Source organism: Passer domesticus, chromosome 9 (genome assembly GCF_036417665.1).
Source record: "Passer domesticus isolate bPasDom1 chromosome 9, bPasDom1.hap1, whole genome shotgun sequence".
NCBI lineage: Eukaryota > Metazoa > Chordata > Aves > Passeriformes > Passeridae > Passer > Passer domesticus.
In genome coordinates this window covers 28,232,595-28,258,456 of record NC_087482.1, presented here as the reverse complement: position 1 = coordinate 28,258,456, position 25,862 = coordinate 28,232,595, and the positions used below count along the sequence as shown (strand labels likewise).

At 39.7% G+C, this 25,862-nt stretch overlaps 1 protein-coding gene across 15 annotated transcripts in view; it reads left to right on the top strand.

Moving 5' to 3' along the window:
* The window catches only part of ATP2B2 (ATPase plasma membrane Ca2+ transporting 2), a 391,446-nt gene that overhangs the window by 355,288 nt on the left and 10,296 nt on the right, over positions 1–25,862 (top strand). For 10 of the 15 annotated variants that reach the window (XM_064432232.1, XM_064432231.1, XM_064432239.1 and 7 more), the window contains 6 exons: positions 1–107; positions 726–917; positions 9,377–9,590; positions 12,006–12,217; positions 13,775–13,882; positions 17,533–17,715. In XM_064432232.1, the coding sequence (XP_064288302.1) occupies positions 1–107; positions 726–917; positions 9,377–9,590; positions 12,006–12,217; positions 13,775–13,882; positions 17,533–17,715 (1,016 nt within the window). Of the gene's footprint in view, positions 108–725; positions 918–9,376; positions 9,591–12,005; positions 12,218–13,774; positions 13,883–17,532; positions 17,716–23,916; positions 24,089–25,862 lie in introns of all 15 variants that reach the window. The other 5 variants (XM_064432240.1, XM_064432243.1, XM_064432244.1 and 2 more) reach the window with 2 other exon arrangements.

Sequence of the window (25,862 nt, the reverse complement as noted above, 5' to 3'; positions counted from 1 at the left end):
GTATTATTGACAGCACACAGGTGGAACAGAGGCAGGTGGTAGCTGTTACTGGGGACGGAACCAACGATGGACCAGCACTTAAAAAAGCTGATGTTGGCTTTGCAATGGTATAATCTTGATGTTTGTGCCGTTATGAATTTGCTGTAAGGGCTTTTCCATTCATTGAATGTGAAGTTGCTTAGTTAATACTTGTCAGTGAAGGAATATATTGGTGGGAATGAGTTATGTTGACTCAGAATCCTTTAATTCACTTGGAGTCACTGGCATTGCTTGTTTTGATACTTCTTTGGGATTTTGTCTAATTAATTATTGATTTTATGCAGAATCCTGTGCCCATACAGAAAAATGAACTTTTTCTTCACAACAGTGGAGTTCTCTTTTGCTGTGGTAAAACCCACCACTAATTGGAAAGGTGTCTTCCATGCATACTCTGACTATATATAAAGACACATAATTCTTATTTTTGTTACCAGTTCTGTTCATGGATAATAAAAAACCATCTTCACTGACAAAAATAGCTCAGATAACCAGCAGTCTTTAAGCTGATAAAACACTCAGAGCCATCACCACATGAACTCCTCTGCTCTCTGTCAATTCCCTTTTCTGCGGCCTAATTCACATCAAAATCAGACCGAATTAGCAAAATTCCAGGAAACATAAAAAGCTTTGACTATGGAGATTTGTGCTGTCCAGCAGGGAATCTCATTCCCAACCCCTTTCCCCAGGGCATTGCGGGCACAGATGTGGCCAAGGAGGCCTCGGACATCATCCTGACGGACGACAACTTCAGCAGCATCGTCAAGGCCGTCATGTGGGGCCGCAATGTCTACGACAGCATCTCCAAGTTCCTGCAGTTCCAGCTCACTGTCAACATCGTGGCCGTCATCGTGGCCTTCACTGGCGCCTGCATCACCCAGGTGAGCAATCCCTGCTGGGATTCTGCTGAAATCTTGATGGGATCCTGCTGAAATCCTCCTGGGATCCTGTCACGATCCCACTGCGATTCATGCTCCCAGCAGATGGGGCCTTGTATTTGATTCCTGCTTGGCACACAGCAAATAAACTGATGCCTTATCCTTGGTCCTAAAATGAAGAGCTAGGCATGGTTAAGGGTTAAAAGGTTTTTTTGTCTTGGTATTTAGTAAGGATTTTTGTGGTGTAACACTTCACCAAGGTGGAGCATGCTGAAATGCCTACACATGATAGATCATGTATGCCATTTTATAGACCTTGCAAATTAGCATATCTAACAAAGATGCCCCAATGAGATGCTTGAATTAATAGTGTGGTATGTGGCATTCACATTCTCTGGAAAAATCCCTTTGCCCAGGATTTTTCTCCTGGGAAACTGAGAGGCCTCAGAGAAAAAGGAGAACAGATCTCACCTCATTTGCTTCTCCTGTGCTGTGCTCATGCAGAATGTGTTTGGAGATTGTTTACCCACAGGTGATTTTCTGATTGGATTCTGCTGTGAGTTGTTTTCACTCTTTGGCCAATCAGTACCAAGCTGTGTCAGGACTCTGGAAAGAGTCAGGAGTTTCCATTATTATCTTTTTAGCATTCTCTAAGTATCCTTTCTGTATTCTTTAGTATAGTTTAGTGTAGTATTCTTTAATATACTATAGTATTATAAAGTAACAAATTAACCTTCTGAAAACATAGAGTCAGATACATCATTCCTCCCTACCATGAGAGTCCCTACAAATAAACAGTGGCATCTTTTCATCTTGACATATTTATTCCTGGCTGGGCTTAATCTTAGTGTATGGGATGTATTTGAGAGGAGACCTTGGTTTTTCAGGATAGTGTCGGGCTTTCTGGCCTCTAACTCTGAGGCCTTTAGGATGTTTGGTTTTCTGGCTTAATAGAATGCCAGGACTATGTTAAGTTATCAGACTTAAGGAATTAGAAGTATGCATGCTAAGGGCACTGAGGATAGATAAAAGGTATAAAAAGAAAAGACAAAAAATTGTCATGGCATCAAAACCTTTGGAAATTCTCCTGAGCATTCCAAGGATCAGGCTGCTGAGGGGTAAAGGGCTGCTGATGTCAAGCTGGATTAATAAATTTTTTTTCCCAAAGGAACCCACTTTTCGGAGCATTTTTACTTCCCTCAGTGTTGTCATCCCTGAGCCTGTGATGGTCAAACAGTAAACACCATGGGTTGGGAAAGGAGCAGGTTATGTGAATTTGCCTTTTCCTCTCAGAATACTTCACTAATAAATATATATTTTTAATGCATTGTAGAATGAGGTTATTTTCAAGACAGCAGTGCTGACCCATGGAAGTAACCCCAATCTTTTTGACTGAGAAAATTATTTTGTTGCTTTCAGGCAGTTATTTTTAATTCCAGATGCAGATGACAAACCAATTAAATGACACATAGAGTTGGACTTAGACCTCTCTTTCTTGCAATCCATTAATCCTTCATTGCAATCCTGGTGCAGATGCAACACATCCAGGTCATTTACAAGAAGCATATCTCAAAGCAAACATGTTTTTTTCTCAAATTATAATTATTTGGGCAATAAAATTGCATTTTTTTTCCTCTAGAGAGTAAACAGGATATATGCAGTACAGTGTAAGGTTTTTGTTTTAATGAGGAAATAACAAAATGTTGTTTTTCATACTGTCAGTCCCTAAAATAAAGTATATTTTAGATGCTGCAGACAAGTGCTGTCACAAAATGTCCCCCTGGACTGGGATGCACTGCGGGAAAGCTGATGCTTCCCTCATGGTGCATCACCCAGATGCCCATACCTGTTTCAGCAGGTCCATTTCAGCCCAGGCACACCTGAGCAAAGCAATGAATAAATCATCAGCTCTGCTCCAGGCTAAACTTACATTGGAATCATGGAACTGATCCTTGCAACCAGAAACCCAGGTACCTTAACAAACCCATGAGGTCAAACTTCTCCTGTGCCCTGGCTGACATCCAGGGGCCTTGGAGGTCCCTTCTGGTCACCACTGAGCCTGTGCTGAGGGACAAAATTTGTGGTGTTGCAGCAATGTTGGAAGAATTTCCCTTTGGAAACATTTGCCAGCATATTGAGGAAATGCCCAGCTGTGAAATGATTGTTGCTGGTAACCCAGGAATGAGGACTGAAACTCTGGGAGGTTTTTACAAGTGGTACAAAAGCAGCCAGAACAAGGTGCTGATAGCAGCACCATCACTGGAACTGATTTTATTGACAATCAGAGTCTGACTGGAAACGTTTAAGGTGAAATTTCTTGGTCAATGCCTAGTACGTCTTCATTTTTTGTGTGGAAGCACAAAGGGAAACTCATTCTATTTCTAACCAAATAATTTTTTATCCCTGAGGAGGTTAAACATTGCTGGATCAGTGCAAGAACTATTTTAAATCAAGTCTAAGTGGATGTGAAGTGCATTATCATTACAAGCATAATCCCCTTTTTAATTCTGGAGCTTTTTTCATCCTCTGAATCATTCCTTTGGCTTCTAGAAGGATTTGGATCAGGTCCAGTGCATTTCTCTTGCCCCCAGGTCTGTGAGACCATCCCTGGGTCTGTTGTCCCTGCTCAAAGGTTTCAGGGGACACCTCCTGGAACTCCTGGGTTGCTTTGCAGATTTGTGTGCAATTCCTTAATTTGGCAGTAAAGGTGCAAACCCAAAGGAAAGGTGTGGGGGAAGCTGAAGTGGAAATGGAAGCAGAAAGGCAGCAGTTCTGTCCTTTGCCACAGTTTACACTCAGTGTGAATAATCTCGAGCTGCTCCTGGTTCTGTCTCATTCAAGAAGGATTTTGCCTCACAAATGCACATTATTGTGTTAGGCTTTGACTCCAGCCAGCCAAAGGACATTCTGTTTGGCTTGAAAGCTTTGCTAAAAATTGCACTTGAGAACATGCTGTACCCTCTGGTTGCTATGAAAATAGCTCCAGCACAAAGTGCAGGACTCTCCCAAAAAAATCCTGCCTGCAACAGTCTAGGTGCACACATGTACATCCAAATCTACAGAAATGTGCACAGGTCTGACTGAAAGATTTTGACTGAAATGCTTTAGTCCTTAACAAGCAAACAAACAAACAGAGCTCAAATCTATAGTTTCCAAAAGGCAGCACAGCCTCCTGTGACCTTCAAAATGAACACAAAGAAAGTCTTCACTGGACTGAGTTTTCCTTTGATTTAGGGGATCAGTTTGGCTTTCTCTAACACACAGAATATCATTTCAGTCCATCATTAAGATTCATGAACATTACACAGGCTGTTCTTTTGGTGACATTTCATATCTAGAATGAGAAAAATTCTCTGTAGGTAATAACATTTGTTCTGTTCTTCCTCATGCCACCTCCCAAGTAATCTGTTCTGCAGTTTGGAACCAGCACACTCACCTAGTCTTTTTGGCTTGTGCTTAAAGGAAGTACAAAGATAATAAAATCTTTGCTTGGACTAATCTTTTTTTAATACTTGGCTTGTGCTTTGCAACATAATGAGCTTAATTTTATTCAGTCTTGATCTGCACTTGCTCTGGTGTACATGTAAATATGAGGATGTGGTCATCTCCCTGCAGGACTGCAAGTGAAAGCACAGCAATTCTGTATTAATGAATTAATTAATGACTCTGTGAGTGTGGTGGGAGTGAAGCCAGCCCTCCAAGGGGCATCCAGAGAGTGCATTGCCCACGCAGGAGATGATTTGTTTGGTCCAGGGCACCTTGGGAAGCCCATGGAGAGGCTTAAGAAAAACATTAGGCAGAACCTGGGACCATTAGTGTCCATTTTAATAATCTGCTGTTTTTTTCCTCAAGTAGATTAATGAAGTGAAGGTCCTTGCCAATTCCACTTCAGGGAACTGCTGTTTAGTTTAATTCTGTTAATCTTAAGCAAATATAATTTTATTTTTCATCTACTCAATGCCTGCTTCAGGAAGATGCTGCTTTTAGAGAATATCTGCTATATTTACAGTTTCTGTTTTGTCCTGGTTTGCTGTTTCAGTAGATAGTGATGTGTACAAAATGTCTCTGTACTGCTCCAGTGGCAGATAAAGCTTATGCAGGACAAACAGTGGGCTGTCAAAGAACTTGTTATGCACAGGACCACTGCAAATGGTTGTTTCTCTTGTCTCCCCTGGTTCCCAGCATGAAGTCATGTTAAGGTGACAGCAACCATATTCTAAGCAGCATAAGAATTACAGATCCAGTGTCACCTGCTGACAAGCTTAGCACAGCTGCTGCCACAACCATCCCTCCAAGGGATCTCACTTACACGGGCCCTGTTTCAGTTTACAGCTGCTCAATCTATAAGCCCCAAGATCTGAATTTTCAGCTAATAATGAACTTGTGTGTTGTGAGTCTGTAATTACGTAAGGCACTCCGAGATCTGGGTCATCCAGGAAAGCAGAGCTTGGAGAAGTCTCTGATGGGAAGCTGGCTCAGGAGCCCTCAGCCTGGGCTGCAGGGGTGGTTTTAGCTCAGTGTCTGTGTGTGCACGGACCCCAGAGGAGTTCACACCTCTGGTTACTCCCAGAGAGGTTTGTGTGGCTCAGTGCCACTGAGCTGGGCTCATTCACCTTATTTTTAATTAATCTAACTCAGTTCCCTCTTGCTGCCTTCCCTGTGGTTCCCACTGCACACCTTTAGTGTGGTCAGGGTGTGGTGGTCTTGATAATTTGCGTAGAATTGTCCTTTCTCTTCTGCAGCCAATGCCTCAGCTCAAACCCATCATTTGTTTTTCCCAGTGGATTTATGAGCTACAAACTTTTATATTCTGACTTCATTCTCTGAATAAGAGTTTTGCAGAGCCCCTGATTGATGCAGTGAGGGTGGTTCTTGGAGCTCTGCCTACGATTCTTGTGAGTTTTGTGCTTGCAGTGAGTCACTGCTCCACATCTCTGGGTGTCCTATAGAGCCCTGTGTGGGCTCACCCCGCTCCCTGTCCCCAAAAACCACACAGCACCCAGAGGATACCAGCTCATTACACTTGGAGCTGTCCACAGTGATCTGGCTATGAAAAAAATGAAGATTTTAAAATGCAGCTCAGTCAAATGGAAACAGTTTTTTACTGGAGCCATGAAGCAAGAGGGTTTCTCTCTGTGCCAGGTTCGGTCTGTGGCTCCAACTGTTGAGGCAATTGTAACTCTTCAAAAGGACTGCACTGAAAAAAGGGAAGACAAAGGCTGTGTTTTAACATTTTACATTCAAATTATTATTCTTGCACTTTGAGAGAGACTTAGTGTTTTAGCAGACATTAGGAGCTGAAAACAGTGACTCCATAGGACATTATGTTTGGAAAATTAAATGTTAATTAAAAGGCACTGTAGCAATGAACTGCTGCATGAATCACTGATTGTTTTTACAGATCTTGTTCAAAAAAATGAGGATGATCTATACTTACATGTAAAAGGGAGTAATTTACGTGGTTATAATGTTTTACTGCAGAACTGTACTTGGCAAATTCTAAAATAATAGCACTGGCAAACTTGAAAAAGCTGTAATATAAAATCAAAGTCTATGCTGTTTAGCTTTGTTTTGGCAAGGCATGGGAATGGAATTGAGGATGCCACTTCCATACAATTAGCAGACAGTGTGATCTAGCAGCACAGGGACTTTTATTGCATTAATGTATAGAAAGGTAACTCCCAGAAATGCTCATTTTAATGAATCCCTGCATGTGTTCTGTGGCAAACAGGAGTAAAGAGGTAAGGGTGAAAATACCTTTTTGTTCCCTTGCAGCTTGTCATCTAAATCAAAAGTAACAAGCTCTAAAATTTGTGAGGCTCTGCATGTCACAAAAGATTTGTAGTTTATTTCCAGCCTTTGGCAATTTGTACTTTTAAGTGTTTCCAAGATGAAGTGTAACATCACTTGATTTAAGGGACATTTTCCTTTTACCTCTAGGCCAAGGCTAACCTATTCCAAGGTCAAGTGAAAGGAATTTGATGAATAAGTGGTGATTTTGGGTGGTTCACATCCCCAAAGTTTTCAGAGAGGGAATTAAGAATTATTGGCCCGTCAGTTAGTGGCTAAAACACAAAGAAAAGAAGGTTGATTTGCATCCCACTTCCATAAGTGACTAAAATCTGCAGTGGAAGCCTAAGCTCCTTAGCTGATATGTATTTCCCTCAGTTTCCACCAACTAATCAGAAATCAGATAGAGTTACAGTGGAAATTTCATTCCACTGCCTGCCCAGACTAATGTGTATTTAATGTTTTGGCTTCAGCCTGGAATGAGCTCTCACACTCCACTGAGCAGTGTAGCACTGCCAATAATAGATAATTATTAGGGGCACCACAGCCACCCAAGGTGATTGGCAGTGTGAAATGGTGAGAACATGTTGTTGCCAAAACTGATGACTGCCAATTACAGTTGTGTGATTTAGAGACTGAAATACCCTGCCTTTCCTGTTCTGCTGGGAATATGGCAGGCTCTGATAGACACCTGAATCTCTGACTCCATCTATTAAATCTAACAGGGAAATTTGGTTTTATTGACAGAGAATTCAGCGTGTGAAGTGGAAATTGAGTTTTTGTAACAGATCAAAGCAGAGAAGGTTGCTCAAACTTATTAATGAGACAGGCAAGAACATGATAAGGAAAATTCTTCAGCAGAAAAGATGCTTTCCTTTTTACCTGTGTCCCATTGAGGGTCTTGTGAGCCCCAGCCACAAACTGCTTTTTACTGCAAGTGCTCTTTGTTAGGGCCTTCAGTGTTAATAAAAATGAATGAAGTCTTGATTTGGGATGAAGTTTGTCCTGATCACCTTTAGTTTTTAAGCCATCTCTAAAGACAAAGACATTTCCTGTTTCTGCAGCTGCAGAAATTAGTGAGCTGAGCTTCCCAGATAAACCCAGTTAATGCAACTCATAACCAAGAGGTCAAGAATCTATAAGTGCTAATTTTCCTCCTTGCTGTGATGAACCCAACCTATAAGACTGAGAAACAGGAGGTTGCTTTTCTCCATCCCTTTGAATAAGTCAAAAGTTTTGGGGTTTTTTTAATAAATCAAATGCCTCAAATTCAGTGTAAATGTGTTAAAAATGTGTTTTTAGGGGAAATAATATTTTATCTCAAGGGAGAGAAACAAATCTAAACCAGATGTTCAAGAGACCAAAGCACTTACCCTTGTTTTCTATCAGTCCTTGGGATACTGAATGGGTGTTATTTTATGGTATTTCATTAAAAATTAACATTTAACCCTTTGAAGAAACAGGCAGAATTCTCATGGAGTTTTGTTGGCTTTGCTTTGGTTTGTATGCTGTCCTCTACATTGTTTTGGCTTCGTTGCTGCAGCACCATGGTAATGAAATACATAAAAATAGTGCTCCCTCTCCCAGCTTTCACAGAGCAGAGTAACTCAATTTCATGATGAAATTTGTCATGTTGATGCCTTATTAATTTGGTGATTCTTTTTTCCTTCATAAAAATGATCTGTTTGGAACAGGAAGCAGACCTTGCTAATGCTGCCTGTTTTATACAGTCTAAAGGCACAGGAGTTTGGGTTTTTTTGGTTTTCCTCCCCTTGCTCCTTGAAACATTTCTCTCTCTTCACAGCTGCCCCAGTGAGTTACACATCAAAACTTCGTTAAGGGTTGTCCAGCATCCTCCTTAGATCTGTGTAACTTTGCTTTATTTTAGTTAATTTGGGGGTTTTTAAACATGAACTAAAGTCATGTGTATTATGACCACAGACGTTATGGGATTGTGTGAGGAAAGAGCTCCTTCTAGTGACTGGAGAGCTGCTTCCAAAGCCACAGCCTGCATTAAATACCAGGATTTGGGGTTTTTCATTCCATTTCCATAATGACAAATATACTTTCCTTTTAGTAATAAAAGAATAGGTTGTCTTGATTTTGCACATTTGATATAATTTAATAAGTCTCAGATGATTTTTATCAAAATATCAGGCTTTTGTTATTATTATGTCACTACTCTTAATGATCTTATTTAAGTGTAATGTATCACGATGTCACCATAATTGTTCCATAAAGTTTTAATAATTTCAAGCTGTCTCTGAAAAAAAAAAGACAGCATAAAGGAAATGTTGCTTTTTTAATCTGTTTCAATATAATTTTTCTTCCACAAGAGAAACTTGGATTCTCTAGTTGTATCTAAATTCAGCTGAAAATTCAAGCAACAATGCATGAAGGAACGGAGAGCATTGCAATAGATGTTAGAAGGAGTTACTGTCATGCTTGGTATGAGTTTTGTGGTTGCAAATGGTGTTGATTAAATACCTGCAGGGAGATAATTTCTCTCTGCTCAGGTCATTGTGCTCCTGGTCCTGCAGAAGGAATGGAAGAAGGGTCCCAGAAGCGCAAGAAGGGTCCTCAGTGTGGGAATTTCTAAATCCCTTGAGAAAAATGAACCCCCAGGCAGGCTTTTCTCGGGAAATACAAACCTTCCTGATTTTTCCCCTCAGGACTCTCCGCTGAAGGCCGTGCAGATGCTGTGGGTGAACCTGATCATGGACACGTTCGCCTCGCTGGCGCTGGCCACGGAGCCGCCGACCGAGGCACTGCTGCTGCGCAAGCCCTACGGCCGCAACAAGCCGCTCATCTCCCGCACCATGATGAAAAACATCCTGGGCCACGCCGTCTACCAGCTCACCCTCATCTTCACCCTGCTCTTTGTCGGTGAGAAGCTGCCCAGACTCGGTGCTCAGCACACGAGCAGCTGGGTTGTATGGCTGAAGTGTCAAAATGCTTTAAATGTAACGAGTTAATGCGCGCTTATTGCCTGCCTTTGTTATCTTGAAACTTTTTTTTGGATATTAGGAAAAAGTTTTTTACAGAAAGAGTGATACAGTTCTGGAATGGCCTGTCCTGGGAGGTGGTGGAGTCACCATCCCCAGATATGTTTAAAAAGAGGCTGGTGCCAGGGTTTAGTTGAGGTGTTAGGACTGGGCTGGACTCAATGATCTTGAAGGTCTCTTCCAACCCAGTCACTGTGTGATCCTATGAATCCTTGTTGATGGGATGGGAAGCACAGAAGATGTCATGCTGTAGTCACTTTCCATATATTGTTACCTTGGGAATGGCCTCTTTGAGCTTTTTTCCCCTCGTAAAATACAGGTTTGGGCTTTGGCAAAAGTTTGTATCCAAACACAGCATGGAAGGTTATGCTGTAATAGGAGAGTCCATCCTGCTGCTTCTATACTGAGATTTCATTGTGAGGCTTGTCGTGGTGAGTAGGGACATAAAAACAAATTTTAAAAACCCCACAAAACAAACAACAATAAAAATCAAGATCCATTTTACCAAGAGCAAAGTGTTGTGCACAGTCCAGAAATAATGTTGATCTTAAGTGGTATGGAAAATAAGTAATCAGTGTTAAGTGATACAAATAACACTCTGCTTTGACATTTAATTTCTGGAATGGATATTAAAAGGGGGCGAAAAGTCTAATTTATTGCATTACTGGATTCTTCTTCAGGCCTTGCTGGCAATGGATGCTTTTTATAGGTTGTATTTTGGAGAGGGGAGGGAAGGAGGAGAAATGTTTCTTGCTGCAGGGAATAGTAGGAGCTAATAATAGATTCTGTTCCTCCACAATAATAACTGAACCCTCTCAAAGGACAGATGATTTTTTTTCAGCTGGGTTTTGTCTTCTTGTCACTTTGTAGTCACTGTTAAATCACATGTGTTGTCTTTCAGGTTTTGTTTTTTTTTTTCCTTATACACAGACTTCCAGAGAAGCTGCAAATGTAAATTTATGATTTTTAGGAGGTTTTTCAGCTCCATTCTGAAAGTCTTCTCCACTTTATGGCCATCTGGCAGCTTATCTGGAATGCTCAGAGGAGGCAATGATCTGTTCATAATGGAGTTAAACCAAAAAAATTGCCAGGTTTCTGAAGAGAGGTGGTCTCTAACATTGTTAGATTTACAGGGAATTTTGCGAATGCCTGCATTAGGAAATTGGAATTTCAGGTTCTCTAAAACAGGTGAAGAAACTCTTGGTAATTCATGTGATATGCATCTTGGAACAAGAACTTCTGTGAAATTTATGGGGAGTTAGAATGGCTTTTTGATGAATTTTATGGTTTAAAATACTTTATACTGAGTCAGATGAAAAGCAACCCAGGCTTTCCCCCCCCTATTCTAATTGCTCCTGTATGTCTTTGGAAAACTCCTGCATACTTTGAAGGACACATCCCAGACAATTTTCTGATAAGCCTTGGAAATAATCTTTTCCTTTCTAAACTCCACAAGGCTCAGCTTTGCAGTGACATGATGTGCAAAACTCAGTGCCTCCATAATTAAATTTTGAATTAATGAGAATTATTTCTATTTTGGTCAAATAATACTTCCTTTCTTTTGTAGGAGGTTTCTTCAGAGACCAGAACATCAAGTTTTTCTATTTTTTATTTTTAGAAATACATTGTGTTTGAACATACAAAACATAAATGTCTTTGAGACATCAGAAATCCAGAATTCACTGTCTGGTCCTGTCAGGCTGTGGTATTAAAAAAAATTGTAACTTTATTTTTTCAAAGCTCACCACATTTTTGGTTACTTATCATGGGTTGTATCTTGCTTTAAAATTGGTCGGATCTATGAGTGAAATCCACATTATCAAACTAAACAGCAGTGCCTGCTGCTGCTCAACCCCAAATCTCTTTAAAACCAGGAATGTCTATGTCTTTTTTGACTGATATCCTTCAATGCCTGGCAGAAGTTACTGGATTAGTAAACGGGTAAAACCTGATGAAGAGGAGTGTCTTCTAACCACTGTAGAAGATTCAAAAACTCTTGCAATGACCTTAAGATTTTGTTGCACCTGAAAGAATTGAGTGCTTAGAGTAATTCCTACTTGGGTAGGTAAGAAGGACTGACAACATTGTGTAGGTGTTGTCAGATAGGAGTTAGGTATTGTTAGATAAAAGCCAGCATTTGAACAGCTTCTTGCTCAGTTGAGATATGTTTTGCTCATTGGTAAAAGAAAGGTTTTATCTAGAAAAAGCAGAGCAAGAGAAGGCTGAAGAATACGAGTGGAATATCAATTGGTTTGATTCATTCTGGAGAAAACTTTTATTTTTGTCTTTCGCCTAGGTGAGAAAATGTTTAAGATTGACAGTGGGAGGAACGCCCCTCTTCACTCTCCTCCTTCCGAGCACTACACCATCATCTTCAACACCTTTGTCATGATGCAGCTCTTCAACGAGATCAACGCCCGCAAGATCCACGGCGAGAGGAACGTCTTCGACGGCATCTTCAGAAACCCCATTTTTTGCACTATTGTCCTGGGCACCTTCGCTATTCAGGTAAAGTTCTGGCCAAGAAACACTTACTGTTCACCACAAATCATCACTCAAATTGTCACAAACCTACTCAAAAAAATCAAACACAAAGTTGTTTGGGGTTTTCTTCTCTGTGTTTTCTTTTTCTTCTTTAATTTTGATCTAAGTGCTGCAGGAAGCCCATTTAAGAGTAAACCACCTGGTTGGTTGTATTTTCTCAATACCACCCGGTTGGTTGTATTTTCTCAATCAGCACAAGTGTTAATAATGGAAAACGTTATGTAGCCATGCTAATAAAACAGAAATTTTGATCCTTATAACTGGGTTAATTCTTAAATTAATCTTAGCATGTACAATAATAACAGCCATTATTGATATTGTAACTGGTTTTTAAAGAAATTGTTTAATAGCATACCAGCAAAGCATTTTACAATTATTTATTACTCCTTGAAAAGACAAATATACCTTCAAACAACTGATGCTGAGCTGTTCTTCTGTTCAATGCCACCCTCCAATGCTGCTCAGTATTCCCAGCAACAATGCCCCTGGATTGTGATTCCTCATGTTCCTCTCCTGAGTTTGCTGTCCCATCACAAGTGAACATGATCACAGTAATACACATTTTCCCCAAATTTTTCTTCTGTAAGAATTCCTCCTTCTGCTCCTGCATCCATTCTTTTGCTGGCATCCATCCTGTACTTGATAGTATTTGATATTATCATTTAGAAATCTATTTTTATCTCGTCGTTACTGCTCAGCTCTGTAGTGGCAGCTCAGCATTGGCACCTTTCTCCTGCGAGGAGGAAGGAGGAGGAAAGAGCAGTTTGAGCTTGGGCTACAGAGATTTGAAAAGGGAAACTCCTGAATAAACTGAATATTGGAGGAAGGGCAGCAGTGATGGGAGCAGAACTTCACAGTGATGGTTTTTAACATCTAATTCAAAATAATGAGTTTAAAACTCAGACAATTTAAATCTCTGGATGCCATTTCAGGTCCCTGATTTTGCGGCAGCAATATTAAAAAGAAATATCAATAATATCTGATTTGCAGTTAGCAAAACCTTCTCAGTCTGCTCAGACTCTGTGTGTTGTTATCCTGCCGAAGTTGTGGGGTTCTCCCACCCCCTTCCTCCAACAGATCTAGAGTTTTCTGTCCCCTCTGTCCCTCCATGAAGCACATCTGTAAATACACAATAAAATGTTACTCAGAGGGAGGAGCCTCTCTTGCAATGGACATTCCAAAATGAACTGGATCAGGGTCAATAAACCAGGAGCTGGGAGAGCACACAGGGACTGTCCTGTTCCCTTTTCCTGACTATTCATATCTGACCACTATTAAATATGAGGCTGAGGAACTCCAGTCTGAACTGCTATTTCTTCTGTTTCTTTTTCACACTTTTAATTTGGGATGCAGAAGTTTGTGGGGTTTGATGGGATTTCTTGGGACCAAAATTATGCAGCTTTTTTTTTTCTTTTTTCTTTTTTCTTTTTAATATTTTGGTCTGGCTGTGTTTGTTTTTGTTTTGTTGCCTTTTCCCCCTGAAAAAAATTGACCCCTTTTCCCTCATGCTTCTCTTTATAGATAGTAATTGTCCAGTTTGGAGGAAAACCATTCAGCTGTTCTCCCCTGCAGCTGGACCAGTGGATGTGGTGTGTATTTATTGGCTTAGGAGAGCTGGTGTGGGGTCAGGTAAGCATTCAGGAGCTGCATATTCAGAGGTGTGATGTTGTGGATATTCCTGTGATTTCCTCTCTCACTGCCCAGTGCAGTCCTCACTGAAACCCAAGGCGCTCTCTGAGAGCTTCAAGGAGAGATTTATTAGTAAGGATAATTTATCCCTCTGTTCCTTTGGGGTTTTTTGTTAATTTTCAAATCTTTCCTTTCTAGCAGGGTGTGCAGTCACCAGGGGCATCTTCAGTTAGGCTTTTTTGTGAAAGATGTTGAGCAACAACTTCAGTCTTTTAGTCACCAAAAAATGCAGCAAAGGCAAATGCACTGTGACCTTTCCTGGAATAGAATTCCTCCTGTAGGATGTGGCAAAGTTTTGGAGCTGAAATGAAGTTCCAGTTCTAGGTCAGCCAACTCATTCCCTTTCCGGAATTGTCATTCTGGATACTGTTATAGGAAAAATTCCAGTGCCTTTAAAATATTTCTACTGTGATTCTCCATCCATCTAATTCTTTGTGTGATGGAAAAAAATAATTTTTTTGCATTTAATAGCTGTAGAAAATGGCAGTTAAATTAACATCTTCTTTTCAATTTCTGCCATATCCTCTGTCATCATTGGCTAATATAGAATTATACATTGATGAAGAAAAAAATGTCAATGAGATAATATTAAATAAATTTGGAATAACTCTCTGGAAGTGATATACACACACACAATCAATATTGTTAACATTCTACATTGCTCTTTTATGTGCAAACACAGGCTACAAAGTTCATAATAATAACATTTTTTCACCTCTGAATGCACTAACAGGGTATTTAAATTGTTGCCACCTTGTGCAGTAAAGAAAAATATGAAGTTACATTTTTTTCTCTCAGATGTAAGAGATTTGTAGATCCACAGTTTACCTCTATGAAGAGTCAAGAAATTGCCCACTGCAATTTAATTCTTCTGTGGTTCTACTGGAATTGAAGTGAATAAATGCTTGCTTTCAATTCTGATTATTTGTTCTCTTCTGGGAAAAGAAAATTAACTTTTTTTGAAAGTTTGGCCTCAGTTTTCCTTAGAAAAAGCTCAGAATCAGAACAGCTTTTAATGCATATCTGCATTTTAATGCATATCATCACTATTAAATGATTCTGCTGTAATAATTGCTTGAGGTTGGGATTTGACTTAAGGCCTTGCAGGAGGAAGACCTAAAATCAGTTTGATAATCTCAGAAAGGAAATATTTATTGGGGTTTTTTTCCTACTGTTTGGAAAATATACTAACCTTTGGAGGAAGGGGAAGTCAGACAGGGAGAGAGAGAAGAATCCAAACTGCTTCATTCAGCTGCGAAAATTTCCCACAGCCTTTGATCCCATTTTTTGGCTTCTAAACTTTGTTATCCATGGTTATTACATAACCACCAAGAACTAATACTAATATCAGCTTTTTTTTTTCCACTTTACTTGCCCCAGGTTTATTGTGAGACCTTAGACATTAAATTAAAACTGGTATTGGAACACCTCCACAGTTTTAGCACTGAGAAGAAAGCAAATACCAAGGGAAGAAAATACCTCTGTGATCAATATTTAGTGACAAGAAGAGAAAATAGGATGCTAAAACAAATCAATTATGTCCATATTTACATGATTTACAGTCTGTGGCAAGGTCTTTCTTCAGGGAGCTATTCAGTGAGGGAGAATTCTTTTCCTTTAGCAGTGATGCTTCTCTTCTATCTCAGCCTTTTCTCTGCTGCTCTGACTCATTCTAATTCAGCACAAACAAAATTTGTTATTCTTATTTTTCTTTTAATCCACATGCTGAACCTGCTGTTCTGGTGAGCCACGAAAGGCAGTCAAGATTTCCAAGTTTGGGTGTCAGAGCAGGCACTTCTGAAAGGAATTTAAGAAGTTCCCAGCAAATCAATTTGATGTGCTTGGAGGGACAGTTTTCTAACAGCTCCCATCCCTTCTGAAAACCAAGACTTTCTAAAATATTTTCTATCCCATTCCCAGAATTATTGATAACTTATTAAAACTGTGATCATTTTTCTGGGAATAATATTTAGTTCTTTAACCTGCATCTATTGAGTCTGTGTCCTGAACTGAGTGGGTGTTGACAGATACAGAAAATAAATGAATAATAAAAAAAGCCATTAAGGAAACTTTAAGGAAAGAATTAGAGCAGAGTCTCATCAGCTTGGCTGAGGTGCTGCAAGAGAGGAACGTTCTGTCACACACAGTTCTGACCCAGTAGAGTTATTTTTATGAATATTTTCATTTAAAAATCCTTTATCACCATCACTTTCATCAGATCCCAGAGTTTCCAGTAGTTTCTCTCTGTAGAGTGCTGGCATTGTAGTTTGAAAGCTGGGAGGCTGAAGGACTTTCAGTAAGTATTTAATTGATGAGCATTTCCCCTTTCTTTTTCTCTCCTGTTTTGTCTTTGCTTGTGCCACACCATTAATTTTCCAGGTTTGCATCTTGTTTTTCAACCCCCTTTAAAAAGGTTTTATAGTAGTGTAGAAACTGGGTTTGGTTTGGTTATTTTGGGTTGTTTTTTTTCAATCTGTCTTTAAAACATTATGATAAAACTGGCCTTGTGGATTGTGAAGCTCAAGGAGACCCTCAGCAAGCTCAAAGATTTGCTTCCACCCTGAAAATATCCAGAACATTTCCATGTGTCTTCACTGCATCCATTCCAGTTTTCCGAAGCTCTCCTCACCAATTTTCTGGCAGTTCTCTTAGTTCTCTCTTCATTTTCATCCATCTGAGCTTCACAGTTGTGGTTGCTCGCTGCTGAAATGAAGACAAAAAAGAAAATTGCAGCAGTTTTTGCTAAGTGGGTTTAAAAATTTGCTTTGCAGGAGATTTGCTTTAAGCATTCAGTGTGCTCCAGGTAATGTCTTGTTCAAATTGCCATGATTTGCTCCTGGTTTTATGCAAGGAATCAGAACAAAGAGAAAATGACTGCCCAACAGGGTAACCCTGAAATGGATTTAAGATAATTGTCCAGCTACAGTATCTGCAATTTTTAAAGATTATTCCCCTGTATTAGTTATTTCCAAGGACCACTTGGGTAGGCAAGCAGAATAAGAAGAGAGGTTAAGTTAATCAGAATTTATTTGTGGTAAGGACACAGAGTGAGAGAAAGCCCTATGAGAAATCCAACAACCAGATCCACACCTTTCAGAAAACTCAATTTTGATAAATGCCAGAAAAGCATTCCAGCTGCTGGAACAAGGGGAAGCTGAATCCATGAACCGAGGGAGTGTGAGAAGATTTATCAGCATGAGATACAATGAATTTTCGCCTCCCATTGCCATACAAATACCCAAACTTGAATTGAAGAGCTATCTATCTGCTTAAGTTTTCTTTACATAATTACATTGAAATATTTCCATCTTGTTTTATTTTCAATTTCTTTTATTGATAAGACTTTTCCCAGCCTTAAACCTGCTCCACACTGTGGTTTAGTGGCGCAAGTCATGCTAATTGTTTACACAATAAATTAAATATTTTTGAGACTAAAACGGAGTTGTCCAGGTGCAAAGTGCTGTTAGGAACAGGCTTGGCTCACCTTTATAGACCTTACTAAAATATGATTGCTCTTCTGTAATTAGCAGATTGTTATACTGTTGCTCTTGAATGAGGCTTATGTTTTCAGTACTTTTTTATAATTTTAGGTCATTGCAACCATCCCAACAAGTAGGCTAAAGTTTTTAAAGGAGGCAGGGAGGCTCACTGAGAAGGAGGAGGTCCCTGAGGAGGAGCTCAATGAAGATGTTGAAGAAATAGATCATGCAGAGAGAGAACTCCGACGTGGACAAATCCTCTGGTTCCGAGGGCTCAACAGAATCCAGACACAGGTATGCTAAAAATAAATGCCCACAAGGTCTAGAAACATCCAAAGAACTGATTAATGTGAGATCAAGGCAAGATAACTTTAACAGGAAAGCCATGGAGTGTTTGTGTGTGTGGAGGATGGCACTGGTTAATTGCTCTTGAAGGAAAAACATGAAAAACAAAGTAGGGGAACTGAGCAAAGGGAGTGTGTACAGCAGAAGAGATAAACTGAAAAGATATAAAATGATCAAATGCCAAACCAGGGATCTGTGATTTGGGAATACCGTGACTGGATGTTCTTTCTCTCCTAGAGTGATGACAGCTCATAAAATTGTGCTGCTTGGCCAACGTCAGCTCGCAGAATGTTATGAAAGCTTTCTAAAATGTATTGCTTGATTTGCTCAAAAAAAAATACATTGTTGCTGCCATTGCTGCACTAACAGAATAATTGAAATTGAGTCTGAAGTATGATGTAAATTTGATTTAAAAAAAAATCAGTTCTGGCACTGCCACACATCGATCACGATTAAAAGGGATTGATTTTATTTCCCATTAGATAATTAAAAATGTGGTTCTGGATTTTAGTAGGAATTAAGCAGCTATTAAATATTGAGGTGTAAGAGTTGGCTATTAGGAATGATTCCTGAGAAATATCTCTCCCCAACTTTTGCTAAACACAAAAATCCACGGCATTTTTTAATATACCAGACCTTTGCACTGAATCATGGTGCTAAATGTAGTGCAGGTTAAGGAGCTGTGAAATTTGTCCTGGAGTGCTGAAGAAAATCATGTGAAGTATTTTGCCTTTTCCATTGCAGTGAAATGTTTCATTGCACTCAGGTGTGCTCTGCTTGATCTTTCTAAGATCAAGTATTTCTGCCAGCTTGCAGCAGAGAACAGATATCACCACATCAGATGTGCGTGTTTTACATGAGCCTGACAAGAAAAAGAGGTGAATTATTAAGAAAATGATCTTTTTTTTTTTCTTGAAAAATCTTCTAAAGAAGATTTTTCTCTCAGAAGATTTGGGGGTTTTGTCTCCATCCAAGATAAACAGCATATTCTGCTTTTTCACATCTACAAACTGAACTTTTTTTTTGGGAGGGGGGAAGATGCAGCCATGAGTTTAGAAAAAAATTATGGAAAGAAGTCAAATTAGGGCAGCGAGGTCTCTTGGCTGCATCTGCAGAGCATACAATATATAGAGATTAAGAGCTGGGGAATTCCCAGGGTTCTGTGGTAAGTGATTAAATACGGATCTTCAGCTCTGAGCTTGTGTATCTTGACTCCATTGAGTCAAGAGCACTCATCACTAGAGAAAATTCAAATTTCAGTTATGATAAAAAGTGCCCAGGTACTGGTGATCTTCGGGGAAAGATGACCTCTAAATGTGCATTCTTTTCTCCCTGGTGGCTGTAGGAGGAGTGTTGTCTGTTGGCACTTCTGTCAGGATGTCTTTCTGGTTGGGGTGAGTGTAAACAACTTCGAGCAACACAAAGCAAATGACATCCTTCCAGTTCTCTTTCTAGTCTGAGAGGTAGCTTTTAGTTCTGCATCTCTTTGTCCACTTAATTCACAGAGAAATGATTCTTTTCCACTACTTAAACCCAAATGAACATGAATTACGTCTCTTTGCTAACATCCATCTTGGTTTCCTTTCTGCTCTTAGTTGTAGAAGCACCTCTAGTAGGATGTCTCCCTCCTCTCTGCCAAGAGACCTCCGTGATTTTTCTTCTAATTTTATTTACTCAATGACTTTGATTTTTTTGCATCCATTTCACATCTGTGGAATGAGAAAAAAAAAAAAAGACAAAAAGAAAGAAAATGGGCCAACAGATTCCAAAGCAGTGCCCAGGTGTGCAGTGGAGAGTGATGGACTTAGGTCGAATTTGATCCCTGCTGGAGGGGGCCCATCCAGGTGGATTCATTCCCTTATAACACATTTCTCAGGAGGCCAGCAAAAGGAGAGCTCCTGGAAATTACTGGAATATCTTCAGCATGCCTGGCAGGATTTGCAGGAATCCTCTGTTGTTTAATGCACTCCTGGAGATGTGGAGGAAGAAGGTAGAGCATCCCCTCATTTTATATCTCTGGGGATGGCAGACCAGGATGAAACTCTGGGCTCAGGAGCAGATTGGTCATTCAATCCTAACAACACCAGGTTCCACACTTGTTCTGTAAATTGGGTTATTTGCCCTTATTTTCTCTTCAGTCTCTCTTGGACAGGTGGCCCCAGCTCCCAGCAAAGCCTTCACTGCTGAAATAAAGAACTACAACAGGCTGGGTGTTGTTTTCAGACAATCAACACTTCTTCCTTGGAGTGCTCCCTTTTAAACCCATCCAAACTGACAACACAGTCAAAGAGATTTTGCAGTGTTAAAGAGATTTTTTTCATCTACATCCTCTCTCAAACAGAGAGTTCAACCCAAGACACCAGAGGAGGGATTTCCACTGGGAATTTTCTGTTTCTATAAAAAGCACACATAAATTTAAATGAATTTTTTTGAATTAATTTTTTTTTTCATTTCATACAATGAAAAGGTGTATGAAAAATGCACATAACTGAGCCAGAGAATGGCTATTGACTTATGATGCTCTTTTTGGCTTCCTTTTGTTCATTTAGAACAAAATATACAATAGGGAATCTCTGATAACTATACAATAGGGAATCTCTGGATGGCTGTGTGCTCCCCTTCTCTGAATGGAAGGGTTTCCTTCCTGGAAAGCTCTCTCAGATGAACACTAAGGGGTGAAGCTTCACAAATGGCTTATCATAGATATGCAAGTTTGAGGAGGATCTAAAAGGGGTCTGAAATTGCATAGAGACAGGACTTTCCAACAGTTTTCTGCATTCTTTCCCAAGTTTTTGTTGCTGTTCTCAGAAATTCTTCGTTCAGAAGGAAGACAAGACTGATCACACCCTCTTGGCAGGTCTAACAGCCTTTGGGAAGTTCACCAAGTTCACCTTCAGGCCAGACTTCATAATCTGAGTTAAAAAACAGAGAAAAAATACGCATCTCACCTCTTTTAATTGTCTATTGAAAGATTCTCCAGTTCCCTCATATCTGAGAATGGAAACGCTCTGAAGTGAGGAGATTCAAAAACTTCTTATGTTTATCAGAATTTTACACACCCAGCCTGACTCTTTCCTCTTCTGCTTCATTCATCCTGAAATTCAGTTTGCTTTATCTGCCCCAGGTGGGAAACAACTGCCTGGAATGTGCTGAAAATAAAAGGAAAAGCTGAAAAAAAAATTACAGGTGACAGGGTAACTGCTACTTAAAGATTGTTTCTCTTTGGATGCTAAAAAACCACACAGAGGTGCTGCACTGTATTTTTCATCCTTCATTTTTCATGTAGAAAACATGAAAAAATTTCTTTTGAACAAATTCAAACCTTGCAGCAGTGAAAGTCACTCCTGGAACAGGTTCTGAAGTTGGATAAAAAGCCAGGACCTCATTTTATGGTTTCCATGTAGCTTTTAATATAGAAAACATTGTGGTAGCCCCATGTAAATGGAATGGAAACTGGTTTATTTCTTACAGAAAGGTGGGGTTTTTTTTAGTTTTGGGGTTGTGTTTTTGTTTTTGTTTTTGTTTTTGTTTTTTTTTTTGTTTGTTTGTTTGTTTTTTGTTTTTTTTTTTTTTCTTTAAATTAATATCCTGCTTAGAGATAGGGGAATGAGACCTGGGTCCTACTCACATAAATGACAACAGAAATGCTTCTGAAAATCTGTTCTGTGTTAAAAATCAGGAAGAAGTATCTGTTCTGCCAGGACTATTCTGCTACTATCAGATTTTAAATTTTTTTTAATTGCTAATCACTGATATTTTTATTTGCTGTGCACACACATAAAAAGAAATTGGACCTTCTAGAGTATAGAACATAGAGAAAAATGAGACAGGTGTGAAAAATATCAACCTTATGGACAAGCTTCAAATGTAGGACAGTTTTTTTCCACTACCTGAAGGCCTATAATCAAAACATGATTGCATCCTATATTGTGTTGGAATTTTTTTAACTTATGAACTTTTGTTTCCTTTTTCCTCTTTAGCAGCTTGAATTGTTCTAAATAAATGCATTCCTTTGTCATGGAAAAGTTCCATCTTAATTCAAAATGCACTATTTATTTCCATGAGGACTTTTCTTCTTTGTTATTTTCTGCTTGGAGAAGACAAACTTTTGGGCCAAGTTCTTCTCTTCTTTCTTGGCTTCAGGCAGAGCACAGTCCTGTATGTTCAGCTTTTAGGATTCTGGGGAGGTTGTCATCCTCCCACCAGGAATTATATCCATGAACAGCTGGAGTTCATTTCTTCAGGAGAAAAGCAAATTACATGGCTGTAATTCTTCTTCTCTGAAGAAACCATTAAATACAGATCTTCCCTCATCTTTTCACTCTTGTACCAAAGGCTCTCAGTTTGTTAGGAAGGCTTTTGCACATCTCAGGGTTTATCACAGAAATACTCATTTCATGCCTCAGTGAGAGTCTTTAGAGTCTTTTTTGAATGGTCTCTCTTGAAGAGTGCTCTGTCACCTGGGTTAGACCCTGAGAACCCAAGATCTGTATTTAATTCTACTTTTGTAGAGCATTCCAGGTGAGTATTTAATGTGCCACGTCACCAGTGCTTTGAGACATGTGGTGTTTCCATGAGCCTGAGCTGACGATCCCCTCGTGCCCTGCCCCACGTGCAAACTCACCTCACATTTTATTTACTGCAATTTACCTTTGATTCACTGTGAGATTTGCACTGGACATGTAATTCTGCTGCCAAAAACAAAGCTCTCCAACGTTGTGGGGACTGCTGAACACTGCCCAGTCCTGGGAGTGCAAAGAGAAATGGTATCAGGGCTCAGACAGAACAAACCTGGGCCTTGTGGAGGAAAATTCACTGTGATAATTGCACAACAGTAACCTGGGATCCCTTTTCCAGCTGGCTGTGGTTGATTATTCCCATAAAAACATGCAGGAAAATGAACAATGATGGCCAAAGACAAGATTAAGGGAGGGAAAACATCCATATTATTAAAGATGCAGCCCTACAAATTGGTTTACTCCTAAATCTGACCACAACAGAAAATCATAAATTCATTCTAGTGCTTCCCACTTGGAAAATTTAGGAGGGTTTGCACCAAGATTTGTGCTGTTTAAATTGATAAAAATGCCACCAATTTACCCCTTTCTAGGCTGGGAATCTCCAGAGATGTGGCTTGTGTGGTCTGGTAACAGTGGGTTACTTCACACAAGTAGTTGTTTGAATTCCTCCCGTGGATGTTCTGCAGTTGTGGTTGCACCCATGCAGCCCAGAGGACATTTTGGGGTGTAGGGATTTGTGGGATTTACTCCTGGCTTTCCCTCTGTACCCAGAGCCTGTTTTTAATGGGTTTATACTGGTGCCAAAGGATGCCTTCAAATACTCAGCTCTGTTTTTAACTCATCCTCTGTGGTGGGGAGTAAAAGGAAGGTGCTCAGTCTGGGTCTGTCAAACGGGGAATACAGCAGGCATATGAAAATAAGTGGAAAATTGTGATGTTTTTGCTGCAGTAGTCAATCCAGTTCCACATCATTTTCTGTGTGCTTTTAAGTGCTCTGTATAAAGATAAAATATTAATACTTTTAAATCTCCAGTTACAAAACCCCAACATTCTTTATCACTATGCTAAATTCTTACAAATTTTCATTACAGAAAAAGTCAGATAAAATAGTGGAATAATTATTTTATCAAACTAGTGTACTGACAACCCTGGGTTTGTAGAAAAATAGAGTAATATATTGAATTTTAAAATTTTTCTGTTTTGGTTGAGTGTCATCCCTGACCCCATCCCCCAAATTCCAATTGAGTGACTGAATTTTTCTCCCCCTGGGAAGACATAACAGCATAATTTGAATCTCAGTAGGAAAAAAAGAGTGGAGATTAGTTACATCAGGTATTCCAGCTGATTTTATTTACCTCTAAATAAAATGGTTTAAACTTTAAAAAACCTGTTATTTCAAATCTTCTACTTGTTTAAAGTGATGCAGCTCCCCCGCCTCCTACGGAGCTGCCTCATTTTATCCAGCCAGAAAATTTGAATCATTTCTAAAAACCCTGGAAAGGGGCACCTCGTTTCCAACGGGAGTAGAAGCGCGTGCACGGTTGATTTGTTGTTTTTCATGATTATTCCTGTCAGTTATGCAACTGTATCCATACTTTAAGCAACTTGTCTCGTTCTTTCCTCCGTTACAGATCGAAGTAGTCAATACTTTCAAGAGTGGCACTTCCTTTCAGGGGGCTCTCAGGAGACAGTCCTCCGTCACAAGCCAGACCCAGGATGTAACCAATATTTCTAGCCCTAGTCACGTATCGTTATCCAATGCTCTTTCCTCTCCTACCAGCACCTCTGCTGCTGCGGCTGGGCGTGAGTGTGAATTCTTACTGCACCCGACCCTCAGAGATGCCAACTTAGCCAGAGTCGCCTCAGACTCAGCTCCTCTGCCCCTCCCCAGGCTCTGCTCCCACCTGAGCCAGCTCCAAACCCCGTGACATGATTACTTTGTGTACAGTAGATGCTCCCCAGCAGTTGTTCTCTCTTTGGCTCTTTGCTAACGCACAGTGAGGGCAGGAATTTAGGGTCATTTTTTACCCAGTGTGAGGAGATTTTAATTTTATTTGAGGGTTCTCTGTCAGGTTTTCTTTTTTCAGGTTTTATTTTCTACTGCTTCTAAAATACAGACTTTTAAGGATTCTAGAGCTTTTCAGATACCAGATCATTCCACCAGGAAGACTCTGTAACTAGCCCAGGAAAGACATGGAAATGAAGGAACAAGAAACAGGAAATCTAGTTTATGATGCCAGGCTTAAACTTTACATGAAAGATGAAAGATTTCTTTAAGTTTATTCTATTTTTTTTTTTTAATTTCAGATATATCTGTCTTATTTAGCTTTATATTTCTTATCTCTATCCTATTTAGATTTATTATCTCTGTCTTATTTAGATGTAGATTTATTACCTCTAAATTCACTGGCAGGAAAGCATTGAAGCAGGAGGGACCTAGACAAGTTAAAGGACAGCGTTGAAACAACAAAATCAGTGTAACAAATTTTTTAGAAGAAACAGATTTCTGAATCCTAATATCCTGACACAGTTTGGTTTAAGATGCAAAATATCTGCTGAAGAAATACTGCAAAATTTCTACTGAAGAAGTACTGAAGTGGATGAAAAGTCTTTGAGGCAGCTGATAAGGAAGGGCTGCTTCAGTAACAGAAAAATTCCAGTTGCTCAGTAAGACCTAACTCTGTTTCTAGATTTTTATTTATTCAGGACTGTGAGCAGCTATTTTTTATTACAGCATTAAAAGAATATTTAAATGTGTAGAACTCAGTTTACAAGCCTGTCATACACTTCAGAAGATAATTGGGTATATTCCTTATGCAAGTTTTAGTAGTTGGCCAAACAGAGAAGAAGCTGCTCTTATCTGTCTGGCCAACAGAGAAGGGGAAGGCAGACAGAGAAAAGGCAGACAAGAGAAGGGGATAAAATTCCAGAACTCCTGCAAGAAAAAGGAAGCTTGACCTTTCCATTCTGTTTGAGTGCAAACCCCATCAGTATTTGCACGCCAAACATTAAAAAACGTGACTTTTATAGCAGCAATTAAAATCTTATCAAGCAACCACAAATAGTCTCAGAAGTATTTGTCCATCAGACAGATCTCTGAAGGCTATTTTTGCTTTTTTCATGTCTGGTTGATTGGTTGGTTGGTTTTTAAAGCATTTTCAAGCAGGAGCAGAGGGCAGCACCAGAAGGTTTGTTGGATTTAAAGAGAAACTTCATTTTTGCTAAAGCTATTTAGGTTCCAACTTTGGCAGTTGCTTCTTGGAGATTTTTCTATATTTTCCTATTTTTGTCATGGGAAGTTTGGCCTGAGAACTTTCACCCCTACAGCCCCAACTATTCCAGGGCAGGAGCAGGATCAGGGGAAGTGAAGCCATGGAGGTTCCTGAGCCCAGGTTCTCTCATTTCCACACTGAGCAGGACACAAAACCCCCAAATCCCAAAGCAGCTTTTCATCCAGGGAATGATTGCCTGGGATAGAATTTCTCCATTTAAGCAGGAAAATGGGAGCAGCTCATTGTGCTGTGGGAAATGTTTCCTTAACATGCTGCAGCCAGCACTCTGGGAGGAAAGATCTAAT